The sequence below is a fragment of the Bos mutus genome, chromosome 15 (assembly GCF_027580195.1).
Source record: "Bos mutus isolate GX-2022 chromosome 15, NWIPB_WYAK_1.1, whole genome shotgun sequence".
In the NCBI taxonomy this organism is placed as follows: domain Eukaryota; kingdom Metazoa; phylum Chordata; class Mammalia; order Artiodactyla; family Bovidae; genus Bos; species Bos mutus.
The window spans coordinates 49,631,877-49,650,556 of record NC_091631.1 but is presented as its reverse complement, the minus strand read 5'-3'; the positions used below and the strand labels follow the sequence as shown (position 1 = coordinate 49,650,556).

Genomic DNA, 18,680 nt, shown 5'->3' with positions numbered 1-18,680 from the left:
CTGGGTCCTTCTTGGGCGAAATATTGGAAGAAGTCAGACTTGGATGGGGCATGGGCATCTGGGTGGGGGCATGGGGCGTGGGTTGGGGGCAGTGTGGGATGGGATTTCCTGTGCATGGGCCACAGGCATCCTAGCACCTGTCCTCGTGATAGGTCTTATTGTCCCCCTTTCATTCCACTTGCTCCAAATCACCAAGCTCTTGAGACAGGCTTGGTGACTGAACCTGGGCCTACATGACTCCCAAACTGGGCCCATCCGCCTATGTTTGCATGACCTAGGCTGGGCTTCAGGAATCCAAAATAACCTCAAAGAGGATCATGTATGTTCCAGCATTTTGTAAATCATAAGCCGGCGTAAAACTATGACCCTGGTGGCGTTTTGTCTCCTCTCTCTATGTATTTATTCGGCTGGGTCAGGTCTTAGTTGTAGCATGTGGAATCTTTCACTGCGGCACGTGGACTCTCCGGCTGTGACTCTCTAGTTGTGGCCTGCAGGCTCAGTAGCTGTGTCACGCAGGCTTCTCTCTAGTTGTGCCTCATGGGCTTAGTTGCCCTGAGGCAGATGGGATCGTGGCTCCCTGACCAGGGATGGAACCCATGTCCCTGCTTTGCAAGGCGGATTCTTAACCACTGGACCACCAGGGAAATCCCGATTTTGTTTCTTATTAAGGGGAGGTTCAGTATAGAGCAAACAGCACTTGACTTGGAGTCAGAAGGCTTAGGTCCAAGTTATGAGTCCACTACCTACCACCTGTGTGACTGTGGGGCAGACATTTGGCCTCTCTGGGCGTCTGGTTAATCATTAGCTAAATGAAGCCACTTGCTTATCTCCCCAGCTGGCTGCAAGGATCCTGAGATGCCAACTTCCTTCCAGCTGCCCAAGGCTCTTGGTCTAGTCTAGTTGATTCTTGCTATAAACATTTATCTGGAGATCCTCCCTATGCTGGATATTCTACAACTTTGCCAGGTCACTTCCATTTTACAATGTTGTCTTTGATACCATCTTTTCTAGGAAATCTTTTCACATGAGCCCTGCCTGCCTCTGATGACTCCATCTGCTACCAAGCATGGTTCCTGCAAGCTTGGTGGACCCCACCTGGGACTCTTGCTGCTTTGTGTACTGAAACCTGTGTCAGGCCCACAATCCCCCCAGAAGTTAGGCTTGTGGACCCCTTCTGTGCTCTGTGGTCAGGACATGGCGCTGCCCTTTAGGAGAGACTGTGGGCAGGATAGTTCAGTGGCCTGTGAGGCCAGACTGACTGGATGTGAAGCCCAGCTCCCCACCAGCAAGTTCTATGACTTTCAGTAACTCTCTTCATTTCCCTGGTAATAATTGTAATAGTAATTCTAAATCTGAGGTAAGGATTTAATACCATAAAGTAATTTAAATAGTGCCTGGCACTCACTGAGTGATAAGTCTTAGCTATTATTAAAAGATCTCCATTCACTTTGTAATTTCCAAAGATTATATAAATGTAAGGAATTCTTACTGTTGTTAACTTTCTGGGACTTAGTATAGCCATTTGTGGGTTGGGGCAAATAATCTTTGAGGTTGCTCTGGTTCTCATGGTCTGTAATTCTCAAGCAGGTAGGTAGATAGATGTCTTGCTTGGAATCAGCACATGTTGTGCTGTAGGGGTAGAGGGATAGGCACATGGCGGGGCACTCCGGGACCCAGGCTCAGGAAGGGAGAGGCTGATCCCTGGGATGTGATGGCAGGAAATGCGCAAGAGGAGGCAACGGGTGTTGGAGGGTGAGCCTTCCCAGGCAGGGAGGCCCTGGACGCCACTGTTCCCCAGCGCCTGCAGGAGGAACAGTCCCAACCAGCCTTGGACTGCAGTTCCCTTGCAATCCTGCGGTGTCTCCTGAAAGATCTGAATATAAGGGACTCACACTTATCATTGATCAAAACTCCAAATCTTCCTAGGGTGAACTTCGTAGGAAAACCCTGGAGATAGAGATAGCAGCTGGTACTCCCTAAGTGTGCTGTCAGAGGAGACACGGGGAGCCCACTCCCACCGTGGTATTCCCAGTGGGGACCCCTTCTCTACTCAGCTCTTGTGGAGGCTTGGATCTCTGCTCTACTAGCAGAGCAGATCTGTCACTTCTCTGCAGAAGAGGGTGGCAGGGGTTATTCTCACCGGTGAGGGGGCTAGTGCCTACACTCCTCCACGTTCCCCCTGCCACAGTGAGCCAGACTCCTTTGGAAGCTGCCCCTGCCCAATACCACCCCAGACACCTGGCCTCAGGATCAGTTACAGTGGATAGAGGCTATGGAATGGGGCACGGTGATTCAGCACTGTTGGGGCTGCTGGGGACCTATCACCCCAGCCTGGCTTTATCTGCAGGGATTGCCCAGGAGAGGCCACCAAGCTCCCATCTCCCCGGCTCCTTGTTCCATGTGTATAAAGTCATGGAGTCAGAGAGGTGAAGGGTGTTGCTCAAGGTCACTCTGTGAGAAGCGGCAGAAAGAGGAAGCAGAACTCAGCCTCCTGGCTCCTAGTCCAGGCATCTTTCTAGCAGGTTCCCTGCCTCCTGCTTGTGGTCCAGCCCTGACCACCTGCACTTCCCTGCCAACCCATTATAGTCATCAGTGAAAAGCCCATCTGGGTGTGGCTCACGGTCCCCTGCCTCCTTTTTGGTGAAACTCCAGGAAATCTGCATTGCTTATGAATCGATTGTGTGGAGCAAAGGAAGGCCTCTCAACTCATTCCACCTGGCATCATCATCATGACCCTTCAACAGCTCATTTCAGTCACAGGGCGTTGCTTTGTGTCTTGTGTCAGAATTCCTGATTCTTGGCCCTTTCCCCTGCTGCTCTGGGACTTCTCCTTTCTTCCTCCTCCTCTGGTTCTACTCATCCTGTCCTCACTCCCCAATGCCTCCTAGGAACCCAAAACAGGGACCTGACCTCAGAGGACCACAGTGTGGCTGGATGGACCCTCCAGAGAATGCATGACAATTTATTAAAACAATTTTTTTTAAGTCAAGGTTCCTTACAAAACTCCAAATCGTTGATAGTCATATGGAAGTGTCGACATCCTTAGTCTTCAGGGAAATTAAAATTCAAATCACAATGAGATACCACTATGCCCTTGGCAGATAGCTAAATCTAGAAGGACAAGATGATATCAAGTGTGGGCAAGAAGGTGGGGACATCAGAACCCTCTTACACTGGAGCATACATTGGCACAACCATTTTGGAAAGCTGGCTATATCCACTAATCCTAGTGGGCTTCCCCGGTGGCTCAGGGGGAAAGACACTGCCTGCAATGCAGGAGCCTCAGGAGACACAGATTAAATCCTTGGGTTGGGAAGATCCCCTGGAGGAGGGCATGGCAACCCACTCCAGTATTCTTGCCTGGAGAATCCCATGGACAGAGGATCCATGGGCTACAGACCTTTGGGTTGGAAAGAGTCGGACACAACTGACGTGACTTGGCACACGTGCACGTACTAATCCTAATTCCGCCCTTGCATACACACAAAAGAGAAATGAGTAAGTGCCCCAAAGTTACATACAAGATTCTTTGCAGTAATTTTACTCCTAATTGCCCCAAACTGGAAACCACATGTATACCCACTAATGTCAGAATAGAGGGCTGCCTTGTGGCACATTCACACAATGGAATATTACACAGCCAGGAAAGACACACCACACAGACACATCTCACAGACATTGGACTGAGTGAAGGAACCCAGACACACAAGTAAGTACACACTCTGTATGATTCCATTTATGTGAAGTTCCAGAACAGGGGTGTTGCCTGGGAGGGAGTTTGAGCAAGCCTCTGTGACTTGATCCAGGGCTGATGACAAGGGTGTTTAGATATGATATGTGTGCTTAGTCACTCAGTCATGTCTGTCTCTTTGCAACCCTATGGACTGCTGCCTGCCAGGCTCCTCTGTCCATGAGATTCTTCCAGGCAAGAATACTGGAGTGGGTTGCCATGCCCTCCTCCAGGGAATCTTCTCAACATGGGAATCAAACCCAGGCCTCCCGCATTGCAGGCAGATGCTTTACCTTCTGAGCCACCAGGCAAGCCCATATATGACATGGATGTATACATATAAAGCTGTTTCCTTAATATTTGACACTTTGGGAACTCCCTGGTGGGAATTCCAGTGGTTAGGACTCCATGCTTCCACTGCAGGGTTTGTGTTCAAAAATAAATAAATACATAAAATAATATGAAGAGCTCAAAGAAAATAGGGTACACCCCAGGCTCAACCCCAGACACCACCTTGCTGGTGCCTTCCAGACCAGGCTTAAAAAAAAAAAAAGATTTGACAGTATACTGCTTGTAATCTTCAATAAACATTTTTTAAAGCTAAGAATTTGTTGTTGTTTGATCACTAAGTTGTTCCCGGTCTTTTGCGACCCCATGGACTACACCCTGCCAGGCTCCTCTGTTCATGGGATTTCCCAGGCAAGAGCACTGGAGTGGGTTGGTTGCCATGTCCTCCTCCAGGGGAGTCTTCCTGACCCAGGGATCAAAGAGCCTGCTCTGGAGAAAATGTGGCCTCATGTTCCCACAGCTGGCCCCAGTTCCCCACCACCAAGAGATGTCTTAGCACAGGTGTCCCCACCAAGGCCATGGTTGTGAGGGACACATCACAGTCCGTCCATGCCTGTGCCCCTCCCACCAGCTAGCGGCTAGTCATGTCAGATGATGCAAATCAGGGAGGAAGAACTCAGTGGATGGTGGTCACCCCATAGCCAGGAAGGCGTATAGCTGGGATTCTACTTGGATTTGGTGAGAATCCTAATGCCTGAAGTTTCCATGACAGGTTCTGTTCCCCTGCTGCAGTTTGCTGCTGCTTAGGGAAGACGTTCAGTGGTAAAAATAATAGTAAGAGCTAATATTATCTTAGCTTAACTGACAGAGAAGGTGATGGCACCCTACTCCAGTACTTTTGCCTGGAAAATCCCATGGACGGCGGAGCCTGATAGGCTGCAGTCCATGGGGTCGCTAAGAGTCGGACACAAGTGAGCGACTTCCCTTTCACTTCACTTTCACGCATTGGAGAAGGAAATGGCAACCCACTCCAGTATTCTTGCCTGGAGAATCCCAGGGACCGGGGAGCCTGGTGGGCTTCCGTCTATGGGGTCGCACAGAGTCGGACACAACTGAAGTGACTTAGCAGCAGCAGCTTAACTGAGCACTCACTCTGTTCCTGGCATTTTGTTAAGTACTTTACAAAGGATGTGAAAGTGTTAATTGCTTAGCTGTGTCTGACTCTTTGCGACCCCATAGATCACCCTGCAAGGCTCCTCTGTCCATGGAATTATCCAGGCAAGAATACTTGTCAGGACATTCTCCAGGGGATCTTCCCGATCCAGGGATCAAACCTGGGTCTCCTGCACTGTAGGCAGATACTTCACCATCTGAGCCACCAGGGAAACCCACAGGATGATTCTCCTTTAATCCCTACAGCAGCCCTCTCTGGTGGGTGCCACTGTTATCTACTTTACAATGAACTTTCTCTATATACAGCTATCTTTATTCATCACAGAATTCTGTTCACCTGGATTGAGAAATAAAGCCCAGGGAAGGCAAGCGACTTGCCCAAGGCCCACACAGCCCACGAGCGGTAGAACTAGGGATTGAATTGAGGTCAGCGGACCTTAAAGCCCTGCCTCTTTCCTTTCACCAGGCTTTCAATAAATGTCTGCTGCGAACTAAACTGATGATAGGCCAGCATCTGAAAGGATCACAACAGGCTGAAATGCTGCCTCTGTCATTAAGATAAAACACAGCAGAGATACATGAAAATCACCACATTTAGGGGAAACAAAATACACAGCCCAAGCACAGGGGGAGAGAGATCTGCTTAGAGGCAGCACACCAAAAAAGACTCACAGGTTTACTCATCCTTCTACCCACCATCCATCCAGAGATTTAACCACCAGAATGCAGCCCCTCTGTGGTCCATGCCACCACCATGAGGTCAGCTGGGTTGGCTGTGCCCACAGAACAAGAGAGAGTAGACCAGGTTCAGGGAAGACATGCAGATAATCCCCTACTCCTCCACCCCCATCCCCTGCTGGTCAGATCAGTTCCAGGAAACCGTATTTATTCCCTGGCCCTCAGAATGGGAGGGAGCCCGTAATGGGTTTTTTTTTTTTTTTTTTTAGGAACAGCTGGAGTCACTGGGATTTTTTTTTTTAAAGGCTATTTTTTAGAGCAGTTTTAGGTTTCTGGCAAAATTGAGTGAAAGATACAGAAACTTCCCATATATCCCCCTGCCCCTCAAATATTCACAGCCACTACTACCTAAATCCCACACCAGAGTTGTGTATTTGTTACAATCAATGAACTTTTATAGATAGATATGCTATGACCACCCAAGGTTCAAAGATCACAGGCATTTTTGATGCAGGTTTGAGACTTTCTCTGTGCTGGGCGTTGAGATAATGCTTTCCCACAGCTGTTGGTCAACTCAGCCAAGACTTGAACCCAGGTTTGCCTGACTCCTGAGTCCGGGTTCCTAACAGATCTGTTGCGAAGTGGCCTGATGACTAGAGCAGGGGAAGAAACCTATGAAAAAGAGGTTTGGCCAGAAGTTGTTGTTTAGTCGCTCAGTTCAGTTCAGTTCAGTCCCTCAGTCATGTCCGACTCTTTGCGACCCCATGAATTGCAGCACACCAGGCCTTCCTGTCCATCACCAACTCCCAGAGTTCACTCAGACTCACGTCCATCGAGTCAGTGATGCCATCCAGCCATCTCATCCTCTGTCGTCCCCTTCTCCTCCTGCCCCCAATCCCTCCCAGCATCAGAGTCTTTTCCAATGAGTCAACTCTTCGCATGAGGTGGCCAAAGTATTGGAGTTTCAGCTTTAGCATCATTCCTTCCAAAGAAATCCCAGGGCTGATCTCCTTCAGAATGGACTCGTTGGATCTCCTTGCAGTCCAAGGGACTCTCAAGAGTCTTCTCCAACACCACAGTTCAAAAGCATCAATTCTTCAGTGCTCAGCCTTCTTCACAGTCCCACTCTCACATCCATACATGACCACTGGAAAAACCATAGCCTTGACTAGACGGACCTTTGCTGGCAAAGTAATGTCTCTGCTTTTGAATATGCTATCCAGGTTGGTCATAACTTTCATTCCAAGGAGTAAGCGTCTTTTAATTTCATGGCTGCAGTCACCATCTGCAGTGATTTTGGAGCCCCAAAAAATAAAGTCTGACACTGTTTCCACTGTTTCCCCATCTATTTCCCATGAAGCGATGGGACCGGATTCCATGATCTTTGTTTTCTGAATGTTGAGCTTTAAGCCAACTTTTTCACTCTCCTCTTTCACTTTCATCAAGAGGCTTTTTAGTTCCTCTTCACTTTCTTTAAGGGTGGTGTCATCTGCATATCTGAGGTTAGTCACTCAGTCGTGTGCAAATCTTTGCAACCCCATGGACTATAGCCCGCCAAGTTCCTCTGTCCAAGGGATTTCTCTGGCAAGAATATTGGAGTGGGTTGCCATGCCCTCCTCCAGGGGATCTTCCCAACCCAGGGATTGAACCTGGGTCTCCTGCATCGGTAGGTGAGTTGTTTACCTCTGAGCCAATTGAGAAGTGAAGGACTGTCCTAGGAAGGCTAGGCCGTGTACCTTCTCCGGGAAATACCTAGACTAATGGGTGAAACTTAGGGGAGGGAAATTTCGTCTGAATAGAGAAGTTGCCCTCTGATGGTGGGGCTTAGCTCCAGAGGTAGTGAGCTGCCCATCTTTAGAGCCATCAGGGATGCTTGGGGACAGCCCTGCCTCAGAGTTTGGGCCCCGCCCCCTGCAGTCTCTTGACTCTCACTTGGATGAGTTCAGTTTGTTGAATGTTTATGGACCACCTGCTCTGCCCTCCCTGGGATGGGTGCTAGGGATGGATAAGTCAGGATGCCTGCCCCCAAGGGTGTGCAGCCTGGTGGGGAGGCAGCTGGTGTGGTTCCATCACTTGCTGACTCTTTTCTCATCCATGGAGGCTCTCTTGCAGCTGAAGGTCCCATGGAGATGAGCTGGCCACTAACTGAGGGGACAGTGTGTGTGAGGAGTTCAGGCTGAGGGCACCCCAGCCTGCAGGGCTCTGAGTCAGTCATCCCCCCAAGGTCTGTGTTCCTTGTGGAATAGAACACCTTGCTCAGAGCAGGCTCTGGAGTGGGGGCGGTCCTCCAGCCAGGCCTTGGGCAGAGAGGAAAGGGCTCCTGGGGTACAGGTGTGCCGCCTCCCTCCCGTCTCTCCTGGAGGGCCCTCCCTCATCTGTTCACAGGGCCCTAAGGGGACTATCACTTTTCTTCATAAACTTCATTCACTTCTCCTAAGGTGGTAACACTATGGAGCATGGTCTCCATTCGGGATGGACCTGCAGGACTGCCGGCCTGGGCTTTCAGGATGCCACTTTGCTTTCTGACAGGTGCCCAGAGGCCAAGGGCTCAGAAATGCTCTAAAACCAGAAAATCTGCTTTGTTAGCATTACAAGCACAGCTCCATCCTGGCTTCTCAGTTTCCTCCAGGGACTGGCCTCTGTTGCAGTCACTGTCACCTGGATCCCATCTCAGGCGGGATGAGGATGATGAAGATGATTGATGATGATGATGGTACATAGCATATTTGGTACCCAAACTCTTCTGTGCCTTAACGCACCAATGTGCCCACCTCCCCACCCTTCAGTCCCAGTTTCTTAAGATTTGCCTCCTCCTCATGATTGACACCTCAGACGACCTCTGCTTCTACACTAGGGGCTCTGAATCTGGCTGTCCATTGGACCTCCTGGGTGTTTGTTGAAAATATACCTGTCTGGGCCCCACTCCAGAGCTCTGATCCTACTGGCCTGGGGTGGGGCCTGGAAATTTGATATTTAAAATCCCTAGGTCATTTGGGTTGTGTGTCCAGGGTTGAGTTCTCTGGCTCAATGGAGCCTGTATTTTGTGTGTTGATGATGCCCTGGAGCTGATTCTTGAGCCAAGCAAGTCCATTCCGAGATGTTTCCCAGCTCAAGAGGAGCTTGGATACAGCAGGGCCAGTGGGGCCAGCGTAGATGAGGCCCCAGGGAATGAAGGGAGGGCACCCTCCAGCTGGGGAAGGAGTGGCTGGCAGAGAGGAGGGGAGGGAGAGGGTGGTGCCTGCAGTTTCTCATCTGGGAGTTGATGGTGGGGGTTGGGGGGAGTGGGATTTGACCAAGGGTCTGACATCAGGACTGTCAATCAACAGAGAAAGTAAGGTTTGGGGATCCTATAAGCCAGGACCAAGGTGGAGCCCAAGAGCTGCTCCCAGAAGACTCTGGCTATGGGGACAGGGCAGAGGGGGTTGTTGAGGAGTCTGGCTGGGAATGGTCTCCTCAGGCTTTCCCAGAGCCCTTTTCTCCTCCACTTTCCCACCCACCCGTGTGCCTCTCTTTCCACAAAACCACCACAGATACCACCTGTGATATTGTAACTTATAACAGGGAGTATATATTTGACCTTCATCCTGTTTCTGGTACAAATCCTAAAACTGTTGGAATTCCCTAAGGAATAGGAGTGATAAAAGTGTCTTGATTTTCTTAAGACACCCCTTTCAACCACACTTGAGTCTGTGTTAATGAGTTGACTTTAGGAAAGCACCTAGGATCTGGATTGATTGCCAGGTGAACCAACCCCGCGATTAGAGGCTGGGAATTTTCAGCCCCATCCCTGACCTCTGGGGAGGGGAGAGGGGCTGAAAATTGAGTTCAGTCACCAATGACTAATAAGTTAATTGATCATGCCTATGTGATGAAGCCTCCATAAAACCGCAAAAGGACAGGTTTGGAGGGACTTTTTGTGCAGGGAGAGGGTACTTCCTGGAGAGGGCATGGAGGACCCATGTCCCTTCCTGTATACCTTGCCCACTGCATCTCTTCCGTCTGGCTGTTCCTGGTTTGGATCCTTTTACACTAAACCAGTCATCTAGCAAATAAACCGGTTTCCTAAATTCTATGAGCTGCTCTAGCAAATTAATCAAAGGTAGGGAGGGAATCATGGGAACCTCTGATTTCTCAGCCAGTAGGTCAAAAGCACAGGGAAACCATCTGGACTTGTGATTGGCACCTGAAGCAGGAGAAGTCTTCTGAGGCTGAGCCCTCAGCTTGTGAGATCTGGTACTGCCTCTGGGTAGGTTCTGTTAGAGTCAAGTTGCTTGCTTGGTGGTGTCGGAAAAAAAAACTACATCAGAATTGGGACCAGAGTCACTTTGCCTCTTCTAGGAAGTCGTCCCCATGGGCTCTATTGGGCTTTGGCGGCTCCACTCGACACCAAGCGTGGCTTCTGAAAGCCCTGTTTATGCCCCGTGGGTGTTCACACTACACCGGCGGCAGGGAACTGAGACACTAGCGCCTGGTGTTACTCCTTCCCCTGGACTCCTCCTGCTCCTACTGGACATGGTCTTGCCCTTTAGCATATTCAGCACATGCTTTCTGACGGTCTGGTTGCCAAACTTTAGTTTCCTTTCTAGGCTTCAGTTCTCCATGTGCCAAATGAGCTTATTGAACTAGAACGATCTCTTTTAGAACAATTAATATAAGATCACTGCAGATGGTGATTGCAGCCATGAAATTAAAAGACACTTGCTTCTTGAAAGGAAAGTTATGACCAACCTAGATAGCATATTCAAAAGCAGAGACATTACTTTGCCAACAAAGGTCCGTCTAGTCAAGGCTATGGTTTTTCCAGTGGTCATGTATGGATGTGAGAGTTGGACTGTGAAGAAGGCTGAGTGCCAAAGAATTGATGCTTTTGAACTGTGGTGTTGGAGAAGACTCTTGAGAGTCCCTTGGACTGCAAGGAGATCCAACGAGTCCATTCTAAAGGAGATCGGTCCTGGGTGTTCATTGGAAGGACTGATGCTAAGGCTGAAACTCCAGTACTTTGGCCACCTCATGTGAAGAGTTGACTCATTGGAAAAGACTCTGATGCTGGGAGGGATTGGGGGCAGGAGGAGAAGGGGACGACAGAGGATGAGATGGCTGGATGGCATCACCGACTTGATGGACATGAGTTTGAGTGAACTCCGGGAGTTGGTGATGGACAGGGAGGCCTGGTGTGCTGCGATTCATGGGGTCTCAAAGAGTCGGACACGACTGAGCAACTGAACTGAACTGAACTGAACTGAATATAAGATGCTAAATCCCAAGTTGGCCTGGAATACTCTTAGTATACCTCTGGTCTGGAGAACTCCCATACATCCTTCAAGGCCCAGGGGACATGTGACCATCATCTACAAGCCTTTCAGACCTTCCCAGACAAAATTAGACTTTCCTGTTCAGTGCAACCATGGCACTTTGCACATAGCTTTGCTTCAGTCCGTGGCTAGCATGGCACTGTTTGGGGGTTTAAGACCTTGGAGGATCTGAAGTCTTTGAAAACAGGGATTCTGGGTGGGACTATCATAGTTTGGAACAGTGCCTGGCTCAGGGTGGCCAAATGAATGGATTTCATGAGAGGGTAAATGAATCCTTTAATTCATCAAGTTCTTTCCCTTAACCATCTGCAGAGGGTAAGGTAAGGAGGATGGGAGAGGGGCTGCCATGATTTCCAGAGAAGAGCTCTGGCCACCCAGCTATCTAAGTTCTAGTCCCATAGTTGAGGTAGAGCACCAATGGGCACACCCCAGGGGGACCTTAGCCTCTCAGATGAATCCTGTCTCCAAGCCGTCCAGGGTCTGGTCCTCTGCTCTGCTGAAGGTGGGGATGGGGTAGGGGATGAGGGCAAGGGTTGAGGTTTGGGCGGAAGTACCCTAACTAGCTGGATATTCTTCCAAAGCCTAGCTCAACTAGAAAGCTAGGTATGTTCCAGCCTTCTGGTACCCTGGGGGATGGGGCTGTGTCTGGCTTCTCCAACCTGGAGAGGCTGTGCCTGGGACTAATCGGCTTGCCCTCCTTCCACTGCCGGAGAAAGTCTTGGCTAATTTGCCAGAACGTTCTAGTTAAATGCCAATTAGGACATCCTGTCCATTGCTCTCTTCCAATGTATTAATAATGTAATTAAGCATTTATTGCCTGCACAAATTAAAAATTAACTTAAATGGACAGCCTGGAAAACTGAGGAAGTGACCGCTTAAGCGACCAATTTGCATCTCATTCAAGTATCAATATCCAAACACAGTCTGGGGTGCTGGGTTTGGCCTTTGAGTGAGGGGCCCAGCCAGCTGCCAGCAGCTGCTGGCTTCTCCTACTCCCGCCTCTAACTCTTCCAGCCCCATTCCTAGGTGTGGAGGGCGTGGTCTTGCCCCAGAGGAGCTGGAGGGCTTGCTGCTGGGCCTCCGTGTAGGCTTCCAGAGTCCCCACCCGCTTTTCTCAGGGTGGGTATGGTGTGGATTTCACTGAAAGGAGATGCCGCTGGTGTGGCTGGCAGGGGGGCAGTCACTGAAGCCCCTGCCACTCCCACCCCAGGATCGATTTGTCCTGCATTCCAGCCCAGGAGATGGGAAGCAGATGGTACTGGATGGGGAGGGGGAGGTAACCAAGGAAGCAGGAGACCTTCTTCCAACCAACCTCCTGGTGGGGGGGAGGGGGGCAGTGCGATGGGGTCTCAGAGCTCGAAGGGGATGCAGCCGGCAGGATCCTCCCCAAAGATGAAAGGATAAAGCTCTTGTCTCTGTCCTGTCCCTGGGGATCTGTCTTACACGACAGGTGTGACACTGCTGGTTTGTTTCTCCTAACAGCCACAGGAGGGGACTCGGAAGGAAGGAGCAGGACAGTGGGGAGGTGGGGTGAGGAGGAGTGTTGAAGGAGCCTGAGTGGGAGCTCTGGGGCAGGAGGACAGGGGATCCAGCCAGCACAGGCCCCTCCCTCTGCACGATTGGTCTCCCCAGTATTTCAACCTGCAGGTCCTCACTGCTTGTGCCTGAACAGCCAAGCCATCCCGAGGGTACAGGCCACGGTTGCCCCCCTTGTGTGGAAGATGGTTCAGAAGCGGCCTGTGAGCGGTGGTGAGGACCCAGGTGGGACTTGCATGTTCGCTTTTGGGGCTCCTGCAAGAGGGTAGGGGAGGGGGCTCCTCTGCCTGGTGCAGGGGGTCCTTTGGGGTATGAGTCACTGTCCCAGAACCACAGGACCTGGGGCATGGGGTGGGGTCTGCCTTCCTTGCTCTGGGGCTCCGGCCTCAATCCAGCTGTACCCTGCCCCGCCCCAACAGCCGTGGGGAAGGGCCCAGCTCCTGAGTGATGCGAGGCAACCAGGGAACCAGAGTTGTTTTAAAGACTTTATTTATAAAAAAGTACATTTTTTTTTCCTCAGTACATTTTTCAACCCATCATTTTTTTTTTTTTTATACAAGTAAAAGGGGGTGACGCAAACACCCCCTGGGTTAGAACCAGGAGAATCTGCGGGGTGGTCCCTGGACCAAAGACGAAAACAGTGACTAAGAAACTGAAGCAACGGTAGTGCATCACACTTTGGGGGGGGGGGGCAGCTTCTCCTGGATTTTCTTTCCATTTATACAAAAAAAAAAAAAGAAAACCACTTTTGTTTTCCTGGCCAAGAATCCCATTCCTCACAGCAGGAGTCGAAAGAGCAGCAGCACCGGTGGGATGGGGGCTCCTCTGGCCTCACACTTGGGGGGCGGCAGCAGCAGCAGCGAGGTCCCAGAACTGCCTTATGCCAGAGACCCCTGGCACATCTCCCCGTGGGCCTGGGGCCTGGGGGGCCCACCTGCAGGCTCCTGGGGGCAGTCAGGCCTAGGAGGTCTCTGTGTGGCCTCCGGGAGGCCTGGCAGCCCTCCCCTCCTTCCAGGCGAGCTGCCCATATCACCTCACTCGATCCCCAATTCCTCTGCTCGGGAGGATGGCAGAAGATTTATTGCACCAGTGACTCGGGCACATGGCAGGGGTTGGCGGGTGCGGGGGGAGGGCGGGGGGCACGTGCCTGGGAGACAGGGCCCGGGTGAGTCTTTCTTATGGCCCGAGTGCTGGGACATCCATTTTTCCTGAAGGGCTTTCAGCAGGTCCAGGCCAGCCCCCTGGTGTGTCTGCGGGGCTGGGGGTGAGCGCCCGTGTATGTGCCGGGCACCTGTGCAAACTCGTGCACGCATGGACTGGGCCTGACGTGGCTGCACATGCCTGCGTTCCCCGATTCTGTGCTGCTGCTCTTCAGATCCTTCTGATCAAAGGGGACTCGGAGGGTTGTTACACATTAGAACAATATCAAAATCTTAAGGAAAGGAGGGGTATCGGTGGAGTAGGGGAGAGGGCGGGCAAGGACCGTGAGGGTCACAGAGGCAGGATGACAAGTGGGGAGGCCTTGGCACAATGCAGACCAAGTTTATTTCATTTCCAGCAAAAGGCAGAAGCTCAGTTCATGCTGGGGGCATGGAGGAGAAGCAAGACGTCCTGGTCTCTGTTGGGCCAGACCCCCTCCCCCACTCCCCATGCCAGCTGCCTGCGGGTCCAGCAGTAGTAGCCACCTCCCCACAAACTTGCAGGGCACACAAAACCCCATCTCTGCAGGCCCAAGTGCTGACCCTGGCCTCACACCCGCTCTTGGCCCCAGGTAGCAGCACCCCAGCTGGGCACGCTGCTGATGGGCCTCTGGCAAATCTGGAGCCTCCCACGTGGCCCACACATGTGGCACGGACCCCCAAATTTGTGCTTTGCTGGAGGGGAGGGCTGGGAGTTGCCTTAAGGGGGACTCAGTGCTTTGGCTAGGCCTGGGGGCCTCCTAAGTCCATCACAAAAAGAGGAAGAGAGGGTGGCACTGCAGGATAAGGGAGACACAAGAGGAGTCCTTTCAGTCTTGTGATTTCAAGGGGGTGGAGAATGCCTCTATCTGGCAGGCCCCTGGGATTTCCTCCTGCTAGGGGGCACAGGGGCCAAGCAGAGGGGCCAGAGTGGTATGAGGTGGGATGGGGCAGTGATGTAACATGGAAAAGCTCCTCTGCCCTGGGGTGAGGGGACACTAATACTGCTGGGAAATGCAGCCCAGCTCCTCCACCCTCTCTGCCCTGTGGCTAGAAAGACCCCAGAATTTTCTCCCAACTCCACCCCATCCAGTACCCCCAATGCCAAGAGAGGGGAGCGCCGCCCCAGGGCTGGCATGGCTTCAGACTTCTGCTACGTGGCTACTGGGTGGACTGGACTAGGGCTAGGGCAGCAGGGGCTGGGTGAGAAGGGTGACCCAGCTGGTGGGTCCAGGGTTGCCAGGGCAGAGATGGAGCTGGCTAGGGGTTCAATAGCAGCACCCAGGAGGGGAGGAGTAGGAGAGGGGGTTGGAGGCTCCCTTGGGAAGCCTATGGCAAGGGTAGGTTGGTGCCCGTGGGGCACAGAGTGGTCTGCCTCCCTCCCCTCAACACTTGCCATCCCACAGAGCCTCTGCACCCTGGGCTGAGTTCACCAGAATCCTCGCGGGCAGACACGAACCTGCCTCTCCCATCCCAGGGTCTCTCCCATCCAGAGTGCTGAGGGGGACGGGCTGGGCAGATGGAGGGACTGAGGCACTTTGAGCCGGGGGAACGAAGAGGGGGCCCGGGAGGGGCCTTCCTCCAGGGTGTCCATGGGAAGACCATCGGTCTTGGGTGATTGACAGGAACCCAGAGCCCCATTCAAGAAGGGAATCTACAACTCAAAGGGAAAGCATCTCCAGGGTTCCCCCGCCACCCCATCCAGAATGATGACCAGGGAGAACTGAGCAGGACGGGGCGGGTGGTTTGCAGGAACGGCTGACTCAGGATCCTTGACCCCGCCTCCCCTCATGCTGTCCTTCTCTTGGGTGGGCGAGGAGCTCCCTGCACTCTAGAGTCTCATCAGCCCGTGATGGCAGAGCTCCAACTGTGCTTGCTGACTTCTCCAGTGCCCTCTGCGTGGATCCTCCTCCACTCCCGGAGGTCACTCTTTTCTGGGATCCCAGCTCTGACTCCCCAAGAGAATCAAGAGTTGCTAGCACTTGATAGGTAGGGAGAAACTCAAGAAACTTCCATGCTGTAGGAAGTGGTTAAGGGCCGGCCTGAGACGCTAGGGTGGAGGCACCTAGGGGGCTTGCCTCAGCTCTCCCTGGAAGCTTCTGAAGGCCGACCCCCGCCCCTGTCCCATTCTCCGCTGGAAGGAGGGGCAAGATGGAGCAGAGAGGCGGGCCTTGGGCAGTGTCCAGCCTGGGTAAGGCATGTGACCCCAGGGGGAGTACAGGGGTAGACACGAATGACCTGTGTGTGCATGTAGGTGTGGGTATGTGTTGGTAGAGGTGATGGGAAGTGTGGGCCAGAGTGACCTGGAGTCCTGCTATGTGGGGTGCAGACAGGCGAACAGGAACCACCAGAACTGTGCCAACTTAACTCTTAGGAGGCTGATGAGGGAAAAAAAAAAAGTAAAACCAGCCTTCAAGAAAACACACTGCCCAAGGCTCCAGGTGGGGACCTCAACTTGATTCACTTAATGAACAAAGACAGCCCTGGGTGCTTTGGAAAAGCCGTCCCCACCCCCTACCTCTTGCGTGCCATTGCTGCCTAGACCAGGGGTCCAAACTCCCACTGTGTCAGCTCATGGTGGGATGGGGAGGTTGCTGGGTTCCCTCTCCCAGGGAAAAACGAGCAGCATCTGGGGTCCAGGGAGGGGGCTGTTCCTCTTGGAGCCCCTTCAGCCGTCCACCAGCAAGGGGAAGGACACGAACAAATTCCAGTGTTGGGGGCAGGGGAGGGCTGGCTCCCCAAACCCTGGAGGGACGCCCAGGTACACAAGACAAGAGCAGGGTTCCCTGCAGAGGGCGGCAGGAAGGGGGTGGTTTGGGAAGGAAAGGTACAGCAACACCGAAGCCACAGTGAACACAACACCATGGGGCAGGGCAGGGGGCAGGGAGGAAATCAAAACAAAGCCAGGTCGTGTGCCCTGGGCTCCCAGGTTCCCCGGACAGCTGCGTGAGTCTCTGGCGAGCTCCTGGAGCAGTGGGCGGTGGGGCCGGGCAGGGGGCGTGCGGGTGGGGGCTGGGACGGAGGCTCTGGACAGGGGTCTACACGTACCACTCCTTCTTGGAAATGAAAGACCCGTCGTTCTGAGAGACCATGTTCTCGGCCAAGTCCAGCTGCTCAGGGTCGTACTGGTAGCCCAGAGTCCGGTCCCCGTAGCCGTCCTGACGGGCCTCGGCCTCGTCCACGGTGAAGTAGGGCCGCTTGGCGTCCTCGTCGTACTTGGAGTGGGGGCCGCCCACCTTGCGCTCGCCCCCTCCACCCTCCTCGTCCTCTTCCTCCTCGTAGCTGCTCCCACCCAGGGGGCCGGCTTTCTTGTCGTCGTCCGAGTCCTCCGGGTACTGCAGGTTCTGGGCCATGGGCGGGTGGTGCTGGGGGATGCCCGCCTTGCTGTAGCCGTTGCCGTACACATGCTTCTTGGTGCTGTAGTCGCCCTTGAAGGTGTGCCGGCGCCGGCGCAGGGCCACCACGATCCCGCCGACCACAATCAGCACCAGCAGGATGCTCCCCACCACACCCCCAATGATGGCCGTGGGCACTGGCCCTGCACGCCGCCCGTGTTCGGGAGGAGACGGGGTGTAGGGGAACTCTGGGTGAGGAAAAGAGAAGGAGGGGGACAGTGTCAGTGTCTGCTCCGGTGGCTGAGTCAGCAGGGGTGGCAGGGAAGGAAGACGAGAGGGAGACGGGGAGGCGAAGGCAGGAAGTGAGCCCAAGGCCAGCTCTTGTTCTAGAGGTGCCCCTGGCAACCCCCTCCCCCAAATCCAGGAGACCAGCAAGCGGCGCTGGTAGCTGGAGCCGGAGAAGACAGAGGAAGAGACAGTCCCGTGGCCCCAGAGCCTCCACACTGACTTTCTCCTTGAAGGTGGAGCCAGTCCAGCCACGACCCGGTGTCCATGCCAGTCGCATGACACTCAGTGTCCCTGACACCCCATACAGTGGTATGCTATTCATTTCCATCCGGCATACGACGAGACAGGGATTACAGAGATTAAGTAATTTTCCCGAGGCCACCAGCCAATGACACATTGTTGGTTCTCTTGCACGGAAAGCCTATGCGGAGGTCACCACTGCCCCTCTGCCTGACACCTGCCGGTCACTGTGCCCTAGCACCACACCTTGGCTTCTGAGACGCCGAGCCTGGAGCAGACTGGGTGCCCCACGCCTGACTTCGTCTGCTCCCAGGGTACACAGAGGAGGATGGGAGCCCCAGTGCTGGCCCTGTAGATGCCCTGTGTGTGCCAGAAACCTGGGCTGTGGTTCTTGGCTGCGGTCTGGCCCTTCAGGGCAAGGTGGGGGCCGGGGGTGCAGCCAACGTGGGCTACGAGCAGAAGACACAGCATGACCGTGCAGAAAGGGGGCGTGAGAGCACGTGAGTAGCAAAGATGACAAGTATACACAGGAGAGCACGTGTGCGGGCACACGCCCTTGCTGTCACACCAGCCCACATACCTGTGTTGCTGTGATGAATGTGTGTATACAAATATGTGCACGCTAAGGATGGAGGAGAAACTAGAAGGCAGAAAAAGTGAAACGAGAAAGGAAGAGGGTGGGTGGGGAAGAAAGGCCGGGTGGGTGCCCCTGGGGCCAGGCCAGAGGCCGAAGGGGTCCCCAGGTGAGGCTGAGGGAGGCGGTGCCCAGCACCGCCACAGGGTGGCACTGGAGACCGCGGCTGGCCTTGGACAGGAGGAGCCGGTGGGCAGGTCTGGGGCAGGCCTGGGCGGCTGACCTTGGCTGCTCTCAGCCCTCCTCTCTTCGGGCCAAGGGAGAGGGTCGATGTGGGCCTATGTTTTG

At 53.3% G+C, this 18,680-nt stretch overlaps 1 protein-coding gene across 2 annotated transcripts in view; it reads right to left on the bottom strand.

Annotated features, from left to right (window-relative positions):
* The window catches only part of NECTIN1 (nectin cell adhesion molecule 1), a 98,380-nt gene that overhangs the window by 12,510 nt on the left and 67,190 nt on the right, over positions 1-18,680 (bottom strand). Inside the window, exon 6 of one of the 2 annotated variants that reach the window (XM_005897109.2) lies at positions 13,190-17,478. The exons of the other annotated variant lie outside the window; for it this stretch is intronic. Coding sequence (XP_005897171.1) covers positions 16,934-17,478 — 545 coding nt within the window. The 3' untranslated portion in view covers positions 13,190-16,933. Of the gene's footprint in view, positions 1-13,189; positions 17,479-18,680 lie in introns of those variants that run through there. 2 annotated transcript variants of the gene reach the window in all.